Source organism: Euprymna scolopes, chromosome 30 (genome assembly GCF_053919585.1).
Source record: "Euprymna scolopes isolate OS-2025 chromosome 30, ASM5391958v1, whole genome shotgun sequence".
Classification (NCBI taxonomy): Eukaryota; Metazoa; Mollusca; class Cephalopoda; order Sepiida; family Sepiolidae; genus Euprymna; species Euprymna scolopes.
In genome coordinates this window covers 101,433,583-101,445,776 of record NC_136511.1, presented here as the reverse complement: position 1 = coordinate 101,445,776, position 12,194 = coordinate 101,433,583, and the positions used below count along the sequence as shown (strand labels likewise).

At 34.3% G+C, this 12,194-nt stretch overlaps 1 protein-coding gene across 3 annotated transcripts in view; it reads left to right on the top strand.

Annotated features, from left to right (window-relative positions):
* LOC145254911 (uncharacterized) overlaps positions 1-12,194 on the top strand; it is a 72,250-nt gene that overhangs the window by 20,307 nt on the left and 39,749 nt on the right. For 2 of the 3 annotated variants that reach the window (XM_080113866.1, XM_080113865.1), the window contains exon 3: positions 7,546-7,708. In XM_080113866.1, the coding sequence (XP_079969992.1) occupies positions 7,546-7,708 (163 nt within the window). Of the gene's footprint in view, positions 1-4,287; positions 4,454-7,545; positions 7,709-12,194 lie in introns of those variants that run through there. The other variant, XM_080113867.1, reaches the window with a different exon arrangement.

Genomic DNA, 12,194 nt, shown 5'->3' with positions numbered 1-12,194 from the left:
ACATCACAAAATGTGTTGCGCATGTCACTAAAAATGAATGACTGAATTAAAGAGACCACACCTAACTTCTGCACAGAATACAGAGATTGAACCTGGAAGATTCAATCAACAAAACTAGGTAGTTAGATGTATTGAGACAGGTATAAAATCAGAAATGAAGAGGACATATTGTGAGATATTTTATCTTTCCTGTTTTTGCTCCAAGACAGTGGCAAAAAATCAACAACAATTACAACAAAGCATCCCTCTAAAATTCGACACAAATTTTATTCGTTCTTCATTGCAAAAAGGAAATGGCTAATTTGCCTCTGAATAGAACTGGTAACAACTTCGAAAGGTAATAATTCTTTTATCTTCATCAGGAACTGATATTCGGATACAGCATTGTTCGAAGATCGGATTAATTACAGCCGTTGAAGGGGTTGGTATAAAGCCTTCTGATGAAAAGATTCAATTCTTGACTTGAGTCGACATTACAGAAGTTCATAATTAATGTTCATTTGAGTAAAAAGTCACTAATGACAGGTCGATAATTCTAACCTTCAAAAAGTCTCTGGGAGACATATTTAATAATAACTTAGCCTAATCATTTAGGCTTTAAATTAAAGTCTCCAGGAGATGAAAATTAGAAGCGTCCAAAAGCTTCATATCCAGAGAGAGTTGAGTTTCATCCTTCTTGTTCAACTGCTTTAATGGAATTGCCTGTAAAGAGAAAAGCCATTGAAAAGCCCGCCAGGCTCATCACTGGCGGTTAAAACATTGACCAATTTGATTAGTCTTAACAATTACAGTGAGTGGCCAAATTAGTCAATGAGGGGCTTGCTTATAATTGTAGAATTTCTCACAATATATGGTGTTAACTAATGATCACACATATTAACTTACTCGAATCATTACTTGTTGTCTATGTCATGACATGTCATAGGAAATAGATGGTGTTTCTTAAGTTGGTGACCCCATCCAATTCCGTTTCACAATTTCTTGTTTGTTTCATTTCAATGTTAGCTTTAAGTATAACGGGAGTGGGGTGATGGTCATAAAATACGCTTAAATGTGATATTTTAATTTTCCCAGATTTTGTATATATTATAATAGAGTCGTGATTTCAAAAGTAAAAATAAAAAGTATTTGGGGGTCATCAGCTAGAATTGAAACCAAAAGCAAAACTGTAGCATTCAAAGCTGGTGATGTTACCACTGTACCGATGTGACATGTATATGGACTGATTAAGAATAAACTAAGATGAATGTACAAAATGTATAACGATTTTTTCAATTGTTATTCCTTTTTGATCCCTTTAAAAACTATTTTCGATGACTAAAGACCCATAAAAGAACAGTCCATAAAAAATCCAATTATTTGAGGTCCCTAGTGCTGCTCTGCAATTTTTAGTTGATAGGAGGAGATAGTTTGAAAATATGGAGACAGACAGACAGACAGATATAGTGAGTTTTATAATTCTTCTAACATATAAAAGGCTACATATCTGTCTGTCTTTCCGTCTGTCTCCATATTTAAAACTCTATCTTCTCTAAAACTAAAAATTGCAGAGCGGCGCTATTGACCTCAAATGATTGGATTTTTTATGGACCATTCTTTTATGGGTCTTTAGTCATTTAAAATAGTTTTTAAAGGGATCAAAAATGAATAACAATTGGAAAAATCGTTATACATTTTGTACATTCATCTTAGTTTATTTTTAATTTATTATCAGTTCATATACATGTCACATTGGTACAGTGGTAACGTCACCAGCTTTGAATGTTACAGTTTTGCTTTTGGTTTCGATTCTAGCTGATGGCATCCAAATACTTTTTTTTTACTTTTGAAATCACGACTCTATAATAATACTAGACTACCCATGACCCGTTGGGTCAGTATGTTATATTATCTACGGAATTCATATATGAGTGTGACACTTGTGACGTAAAGAGAATAGTTTTTTTTTGACATAACAGAAACATTTCTATGAAAGTATATTAAAATGAAAAAAGAATATAGATAGATTTCTATGAGTCGTTCTGTTTATTATAATTGATTATTTTTGAAAAAAAAAGTTACAGTTACTGAATTATAAGTGGTTGGCCATACTTATAGGTAAATGTGCACTGAACAGATACCATAATACTTATTATAGTTAAATTCAAATTTTGATATATCTGCTTTTTTTGCTTTTTTTTTATATCGTTCATTTCTGTATTACGTCAGAGTCTATGCCATTGTTGAAATGTTTTTTTTTCCTGTTGACTGAAGTATGGCTTTAGTCCTGTCCAGTTCTAAGAGGTCCACCCTCCTAAGCTGTTGCCTCTCGCCTTTTGGGTGGAGTAAGTTTATTGCTTACTGCTTGATACACCCCTACTGAAAAATGCCAATTGGGCTACCCAAGCAATTTTTAATAGGTCAGTGTTCTCTTCCTTTAGAAGCGTTGGTTTGACTCTCCTCCGTTTTCTGACCTTGTGTCATGTCTTCCTGCAGTGAGAAGGAAATAGATTAAAGAAAGAAGAAAAATAAAAGAAAAAGGAAGACAGAGAGAGCACATAAAAACCGAATCATCATCATCATCATCATCTGTTTAACATCTGTTTTACTTGCTGGGGTGTGTTGGAAAGTTTTACAAAACTGACTTCTAAACTAACCTATCTCTGGCAAGATCTTTCTTTTAAGTTTATCCTTGTCATTTCCTCTCAAGTTTTCCTTGGCTTTAATTAGTAATTAATTTTCTACCTTATCGCATTTCGTAATTTTTGGATATATTCATTATTGTGACATGATACTGTAGATACCATTGGTTTCACTTGAAATTCAGCATTTCAATTTTCGAATTTCGCTATAATTACGAAGAACCAATTAAAATTCCTGTTGAATAACGGAGAAATGTTTGCAGACTTTTTTGACTGAGTGAAAGATTTTTTTTGTCTCCTCTAAGTATGACTTGTTTGGAAAAGTCAATTTTGGTTGGCAGTAGCATAGAAAATTATGAAATTGAATGTAAACAATTGATAATTTACAGAAAGATACACAGTAGAACCCTGGGATACACATTAAAAATAAGTAACAAAATACAGTACAGTATATAATACACATGTATATAATCAAATAATATTATAAATAACACCGTAAGGTGGGGCAAATACCATAACCAGGGGCCAGAAAAACATTGTATTCCACATCGTAACCTGAAAAAATCGTATCATAGGCCACCATATCCTGGGGTTCTACTGTATCACTTGGCAGAAAGCGAGGTCAACATGTCTGACTGGAGAGGGAAAAACAACTTTACTTTATAAATATAGTAGATTACTTGAAAATGGATGACACCATAAAGGATAAATGGTAGTTTTTAATTACTTTATAAAGAGGCTAAATGAGCAAATGGGTTACTAGTCGACTATTAAAACTCTGTAGATTTTTGTCTTGCTTGTCACCGTGCAAGAAAAAGGTTCTGTTTACTTGAAAATGGATGACGTCATAAAAGATGAATGGTAGTTGCCAAAAGCAGTGATACATCATAAAGGATGAATGATCAAAAAACTGTGGACATATGTAACATGATGCAGTGGGGTTATAATCGCTTGATTATAAAACTTCAATTTAGAATGTAAAGTAGACAACCTGATTCGTACTTTCGTTTGTTTGTGCAAAGTGGTTTCCCTTTTATCAATCCCTTCGTTGGCTGTTGCAGAATAAATAACAGATACGAAGCTTCGTAAATTGTACCCACAAATGACTTTCGTCTTTTTTTTCATATTTTGATGAAAATCGATTCTGAGTTTAATTGCATGCATGTGTCATCAGTGCCCATTATTTAAAAGCTTCTTGTGTGTGGATTAAATAGTTTCTGGTCTAATGCGTAAACATCCACTTCCATGAGTGGCCACCCCATCAGGATTCTTGTCCATCTCTTTTTGAATCTGTGTCCCATTCTCTGTCTTGTCTTCTTATGCATATTGCATTCCCCAAATTCCAATTGTCCCATTGTCTGTGCAGTCACTAGTGGATGTGATCACCATAACAGCATCTGGTACATTATCATTAGTACAACTTACATCAGTTACTTCACAATAAAAAAAAAATATATTCAATAACCACAGGTAGAAAAGCACATGTAAATACAATTGAAGAACTGATAAATATGTATCCAGGATGTTTTGATATCAATGGAAATTTATTGATGAACCTCCAATAGCTAATATATAAAATTAACTCAAGGTTAAACCTAAATAACATTGCATTTGACAAATCGCTATTTGATTCTACCTAGCCAGTCAATTATAACATATTTCGGTCTGTGTTCTCTTTGAATAAAAAGAAATTCCAATCAATTTCAACGATTACATATTTTATCCAATCTGATAGTTCTTTCAATAGCAACACTTTGCAAGATTCACCATTTATTCACAAACTTCAACGTTTGTCACAATTGAAACTTCCATATGACGTTGACAATCATCTGGTATGTACATATTTGATATATTTTACTCTTCATTTCTCTTTTTTCAGTGTTATTTGTAAACTAAACGAAAGAATACTTTGATAAATATGACCATTAAACTTGTTTACTTATAAAATTGCTTTTATATATATATATATACATATATATATATATATATATATATATATATATATATATATATATATATATATATATATATATATATATATATATATATATATATATATATATATATACATACATTGTTATGAGGGATTCATTTATCTTCCCTAAAAGATTGGTCTTATCAATCATTTCAAAAAGATTTTCTTTCACAGAAATCTACAATAAAAAGAAAAAGAAATAGAAAGATTTAGAAAAACCCAAAAAGTTCTAGAATTTTCCAGAAGTTACAAGAAAGATTGAGAGGGTTCTAGAATATTCTAATACTGGGTAGTGCTCTCTATAAAAGAGTTTTTCATGCTAACTTGACAGTTGTTGGTTTGTCAATGTCATGAGTTCAACCTCAGCTCCAAAATGATTCCAATTCAACAGAATTTTTTTTAAAACCTCCTGTTAACAAAAGGCAACTTTTAAAAAAATATTTTTCTGACCAAAGATGACATAAATTTAAAATTATGAAATTTCTTTATGTGAATAATAAAACTACTCAGCATATGCTGACCACTTTCTCCTAATACCCTTCATCTTCAGCTTAAATAAAAATATTTTTTTTTACCCTTTTATATATATTTTTGTGTGTCTTAAATTAAACGATTTTTGTGTGTCTCAAGTAAAGATTATAATTAAATTAATATAACTCTGTTGTTCTCATTGAATTTCTTTTGTTAAACTTCTGATCACGTACGAGAACGTGGATAGTTAGTGCATAACATAACTGATATAATTAGCACAGTTTATCTTCATCTTCTCTTTCTATAGCATTGAAAACAGAACGGTTTTTATTCAAAGAAATGAAAAGGTATAATGTTTATTATGTATTTACTCTTTGTTTTTTACTAAAGAGTCACCACTTATCAAAGGCCAACAGCCTTTGATAAGTAGTGAAATCAAGGATAATAGTTAATGAGTTTTTCAGATGGGCTATAAAAAAAAACTGTGATGATTGGTAATGATGGCTGAAATTAAGAAGAATTTGATTATTTAAGCAGAAGATCCAACAAAAAACTTATCTACATTAAACTTGAAAACAACTAGTAGTAAGCTGGGAAGCAACCCCACAGTATTGTGCTTAATTTAATTAAGATATACAAAATCTTCATAAATTAAAATATTATATTTAACTGCATTTTACAACCGGGCAATGCTGGGCGCCCACCCTTGCTAGTATAATATAAAGAAAAGAATCGTCTATTGCCCGGATAAAAAGCAATATGTATTAGGTTGAGAAGAAAGTTCTTGTGGAATTTTAAATTTTGATTTCAAATGATGTATTTTCAAATGAGTTTTCGCTATAATAATTTTACTTTATATATCATTTTAAAGAGCGTTTTTCACTCGATCTAATCGTTTAAATTACAATCGTTTTAAAAAAAATGTGTCTTCTTTTCAGAACGTGTAATACAAGATGGAAAAAATTAAAGTTGCACAATTTTCTTATTTCAATTCAAGCTAGGCCGAAAAGCTGCTGCAACAGCTCACAATATCAATTAAGTGTTTAGCCCTGGAACCACTACTGAACGCACAGCACAATGGTGGTTTAAGAAATTTTGTGGCGGTGATGAGAGTCTTGAAGGTGATGAGCGTATTAGTTGTCCATCAGATGTTGACAACGATCAAGTAAGAACCTTAGTCGAAGCCAATCCATGCTCAATTTGTTCGAGAACTTGCTTCTGAATTAGGCGTAAATGTATATGATGATTTCCAGCCACTTCAGAGAGATTGGAAAGACAAAAAAAACTTGATAAGTGGGTGCTTCACTAATTGAATGACAATCAAAACAAATGTTGGTATGAAGTGTCATCTTCCTTTCTTTTACACAACAAGAATGCCCCGTTTCTTGACTGGGTTGTTACTTGCGATGCAAAGTGGGTTCTTTACTACAACCAACGATGCTCAGCTCAGTGGTTAGATGCCAACAAAGCTCCACGACACTTCCTGAAGCCAGAGTTGCACCAAAAGAAGGTCATGCTGACTGTTTGGTGGTCTACTATCGGTCTCATCCATTACAGCTTTTTTAAATGCAGCCGAAACCATTACGGCGGGGAAGTGCTGTCAACAAATGAATGAAATGCATCAGAAACTTTGACAACAATACCCAGCATTAGTCAACAGAAAAGCCTAATTTTCCTCCACGACAATGCCTGACTGCATGTTGCTAAACCGACCCTGTAGAAGTTGAACACATTGGGCTCTGAAACTCTGTCCTATCCGACATACTCCAGACGTCTCACCTACAGACTACCCCTTTTTCAAGCATATTGACAGATTTCTGCATGAGACATGCATAAAAACCTAAGCGATATCAAAAACGCCTTCAGCGATTTCATCGCCACCAAAATGCAAGATTTTTACACTACTGGCATAAATATACTTGTTTTGCGTTGGCAAAAGTGTGTTAATTCTGATGATGCTTATTTATCTGAAATAATAATATTTGATGATGCTTACTTATCAATAAATTTTTGTTTGAATCGAAATATGTTCATCTGAATTTAAAAGTTAAAAACCGCAAGAACTTTCTTGTCAACCTTATGATAGCAGTAATATATATCAAAAAGAAATGCACAGTTTCAGAGAACCCTTCACCAAAACAACTATCCAGAGAGCATGACATCAGTTCTAAGGGCACTACTCGAAAACTCACCAGTTTGCATACAATGTAGTAGGACCTGTTGTAAAAAAATTCAAAGAATATGTAATCCATATGACATCAGGGTAGTATTCAGAAGCAACTCGACTTTCCAGAAATATCTTGTGTGAGTCAAGCCCCCTACAGAAAGAATCATTACTCAGGATTGTTTGTATGAGACCATCAAGATAACAAACAACGACCATATTAAAAAAATACTCCTTATTTTAATCTAAAATTTTTTTCTGTATTTAAAAAAAAATCTTGATTCATGGATTTTTACCATTTAAAATTTTTTTAGGCGAGAGATCGAGGAAATTATTGATAATGAAGAGACACCCTGTGAATGTGTGGAGGAAATTTTAAATATAACCCTTCGGGAAGTGTACAAAGTCTACCTGGAACGCCAGTTGCTGCCCTACACCGTGTCAACTGCTAAAGATGCCCTACTTAATGCTGTAGAAGTAAGTACCGTTTCAGGTAAAATAGTAACTATCTACTTTGTCATGGCTGCTGCATCAGAAATCAGAAGCTGCAAACTGGTGCTAATCCCTGAAAAATCTCCAATTAAATTTTAGGTCAGATATTTATAAGAATTTGCTTTCAACAATTTATTAAATTATTAACAAATGATAAAATGAAATTGTTTTTTATGTTTTTTTTTTAACTTTAAAAATATTTTAATAAATCGTGTTAAAGTTTTTTTTATATAATTGGAATTTTTTTATCTTGAAAATATTTTTAAACAGTTTAATTATTAATTACTAGTAGGGATACCCGTCATTCCCCATATTGAATTAGGATCAATGAGCTTTCTACACTTCCAATACTTTTATTATTATTGAAATCGGTGAAATCGCTCATTTTTCAATCAAATTGTTTGATTGTCTGGCCTAGTCAGGGACCCTCTGCAGTGAAGCTTCATATGCCTCCCTACAGTGACTTAGTTGACAATATATTGTAGTCTACGTTGAACTGTACAGAGAACCTACTGTTGATTTTATAAAATTATTTTTATATAATAGCTTACATTAAAGTTTAAAATACAAAAGTCAAGCACAATGGTCCAATTGTACTGTAAACAGAAACATTCATTTTGAACACACCCCTGTCTCATCAAAGAACCTACTGTCGATCTTATATGTTGGGTCCTTCTGTTTGTGTGGTAATAAAACTTCTCAACTATGCTTGCTTATGTTAGGCTGTGTAATTGAACTGTTCCTTCTTTAATCAGATTTTTTCGATTATTGAGTCATTCCAATACGAAACTTATCTAAGAACACTCTCAGACAAATAATGCACGCACACACACACACACACACACACACACACACACACACACACACACACGGATAAAGTGCCTTTTATATTTAAAGTAGAAATTAACCAAATATAATTATATTACAAAGTAAAAAACAATTATGAACCAATGATCAATTAAAACTTTATATATATATATATATATATATATATATATATATATATATATACTTATATATATATATATATATATATATATATATATATATATATATATACTTCGGAATAGTTTTTATTTAACAATCAGTGGTTATGTAAACGTGAGATTGTAGGTTTACAAAATATTACTGGCAGTAATATTCTATAAGTTATCCCATCTAAACAAGAATTGCTCGATATATACCGATACTCTATGGCTGACTGGGATAGCTTCCATACATTCATATCTGATTTACCTCTGCACTCCATGTTTAAAAAGGATGTGTCCTCTATAGTATCAGATCTGACCGAATGGTTAATTGTAGGCATAGACCAATTCATACCATCTAAAAAATTTCAACAAAAACCTAACAGCCAGCCATGGTTCTCCCCAGAATGTGCTGCTGCTATCGCGCACAGAAATCACTTTTTCCATAGCTACCAACGTAATAGATGCACTGAAACTAAAGCTGCTTTCAGGTCTGCCAGCAACCACTGTAAAAGAGTAATAAAAAATGCAAGAGAGCTATATGCCCAGACTGTTAAATCCCAGGTAGCTGATCAGCGGCTTGGATCCCACCAGTTTTGGCAAATAACAAATAGGATCCTGAACAGAAGTGTGCGTTCTATACCAACCATTATCAATGGACCAGAGGTCATCTCGTCAGCGTCAGACAAGGCCAAACTATTTGCAAAAAACTTTGCAGCTAATTCTACCCTATGCGACGAAGGCCATCAACTCCCCATATTCCCTCCTATAACACAGAACAAGCTAGGTAACATACAAATATCCGTGCAGGAGGTCGCCAAGCTAATAAAGAACCTAGATTCCAGTAAAGCAACTGGCCCTGATGGCATCCCAATTATAGTGTTAAAAAAGCTTCAACCAGAACTTGCTCCCATACTTACGAAACTATTTAAGCGCTGCCTTAAGGAGAAGTGCTTTCCGACTCCCTGGAAGACCTCTTCAGTTTGCCCTATATTTAAGAATTCAGGTGATAAGTCATCTCCCTCTCAATACAGACCTATAAGTCTCCTCTGTGTTATGAGTAAGTTGCTGGAATCCATATTAAATAGAGAAATAGTCAACCACCTCAGCAGGAATAACCTTCTTAGTGACACACAATATGGTTTCCGCTCTGCAAGATCTACCGCAGATGTGCTGACGGTTATATCCCACAGGATAAGTGAATCTCTTGACAAAGGCTTCCTTTCTAGGGCAATTGCTCTTGACATATCAAAGGCCTTTGACAAAGTATGGCATAAGGGTCTACTTCACAAGATTTCCAGCTACGGTATAACCGGAAATGTTTTCTCAATCATTAAATCATTTCTCTCCGATAGGCTCATAAGAGTAGTGGTCGATGGACAAAAATCGGAGGCCTGCAATATAAATGCTGGAGTCCCCCAGGGGTCAATCCTGGGCCCAACTCTCTTCCTGATCTACATCAATGACCTCCCTAAACACATACTTAAATCTTTCGTTGACATCTATGCTGATGACACAACCATCTACGGCAACACATCAAAGGCTGTAAATGACAAAGTTCTCTCTGATTCTCTCTCCTCTGATCTCGAGCGCGTGGTTCAGTGGGGGAAGACGTGGCTGGTTACCTTTAATGCATCCAAAATCAAACTCCTATCCTTACATCATCAACGCTCTGATCCCCATCTGGCATCAATTGTGATGGATGGCTCTCGTCTGGGTGAGGGTCCGTGTTTTGACAAGCTTCTGGGTTTGACCTTTACTCCTGATCTGAAATGGAACACGTACATCAAGTCTGTTGCCAAGGTCGCTGGAAAGATGGTGGGATCCTTCTACCGCTCCAGAAGATATCTCACTACTGATGCAATTCTCTATCTATATAAAAGCCAAGTACGTCCAAGGATGGAATACTGTTGCCATATCTGGGCAGGAGCTGCTAAAAACAGCCTATCCTGCCTTGACAGAGTACAAAATAGACTTCGTGGCTTAGTGGGGGATTCCCTTTTCTCTACCCTGCAACCTCTCTCCCACAGAAGAGACGTTGCGAGCCTGTCCTTGTTTTATCGTTATTTCCATGGCAGATGCTCGTCTGAACTCCAATCTCTGGTCCCCCCTCGCCAATCTTTCACGAAAAACACCCATCTAGCTGAATCCACTGTGAAAAATTTTCCCCACTCTTTATCTGTGCCTAAATCAAAACGCGGATTCCATGAACAAAGCTTCTTTCTTAGAACTGCACGCCTGTGGAACTCTGTTCCGTCTGCCTGCTTCCCTCCAGACTACAACTTGGATGTCTTCAAGTCCAATGTTAACAAATTCCTAATGAACCGCCCCCTTAAGTAAACACTTCAGCAAATCTCCTCACTAACGTAATGTACTTGCAATAACCCTTATCCCTGAGTGGCTTCCGGGCCTTGATAAGTGGTGATCACTGTGTAAAAAAAAAAAAAAAAAAAATATGCAAGATAGAGCAAATAAATTAAATTGTAATTCAATGAATTTCAAAAAACTCTCATTGAAATGAAATGAAGTTGTTGAGTTTCATATCAAGGAATTTTTATTATTCTAAGCAAGACAAAGAATGTTTTAGAAAATTAATCTCCTTAACCTATAGGGGTTCGATGTCTACCATCTCATCAGAGGAGAGAAAATATATATATATATATATATATATATATATATATATATATATATATATATATACAGGGTGTCCACAAAGTCTGGCTACATAATGTAGCCAGACTTTGTGGAAGCATCCTGTAGATTATGTAGCCAGACTTTGTGGGCACCCTGTATATATATATATATATATGCACACATACACACACACGCATGCATGTATATATATATACAGTGATGATCATATTTATTGGCACGGTAAAATAAAAGTTAAATTTTGTCTAATAAATTCTAAAAAAGGGATTAAATTAAAGAAAATAACAAAGTATATTATGTATTTTTAACTGGCCTTTCCGATGCAGCAATCGGATTTTAGAAAAAATAAATAACAAAGGAACAACAAACATAATTGCAAAAAACCCTTGTTCAAAATTATTGGCACGATTTATTTAATAATCAATTGTATAGCCTTTGGCCTTGATTACCTTCCTCGGTCGCTTTTCATAGTTTACAACCAAGTTGTTGCACTCTTCAGTAGTAATTTTAGCCCACTCTTCCTGACAATAATCCTCCAATTGAATAAGATTCTTAGGCTTCCTTTGCATTACCCTCAATTTTAATGTTCTCCATAAATTTTCAATTGGATTAAGGTCTGGGCTTTGTGATGGCCACTCCAAAACATTAATATGATTGTCCTCAAGCCATTTCTTAGTCAGTTTAGCCGAATGCTTTGGGTCATTATCTTGCATGAACCACCAACGACGACCAAGTGAGAGCTCTTTAGCAGAGTCTTTCAGGTTTTCATCCAATATTTTAACATAATCTTCCTTTTTTATGCTACCTGTGACCTTAACAAGTCGCCCTGGTCCAGAGGCAGCAAAGGATCC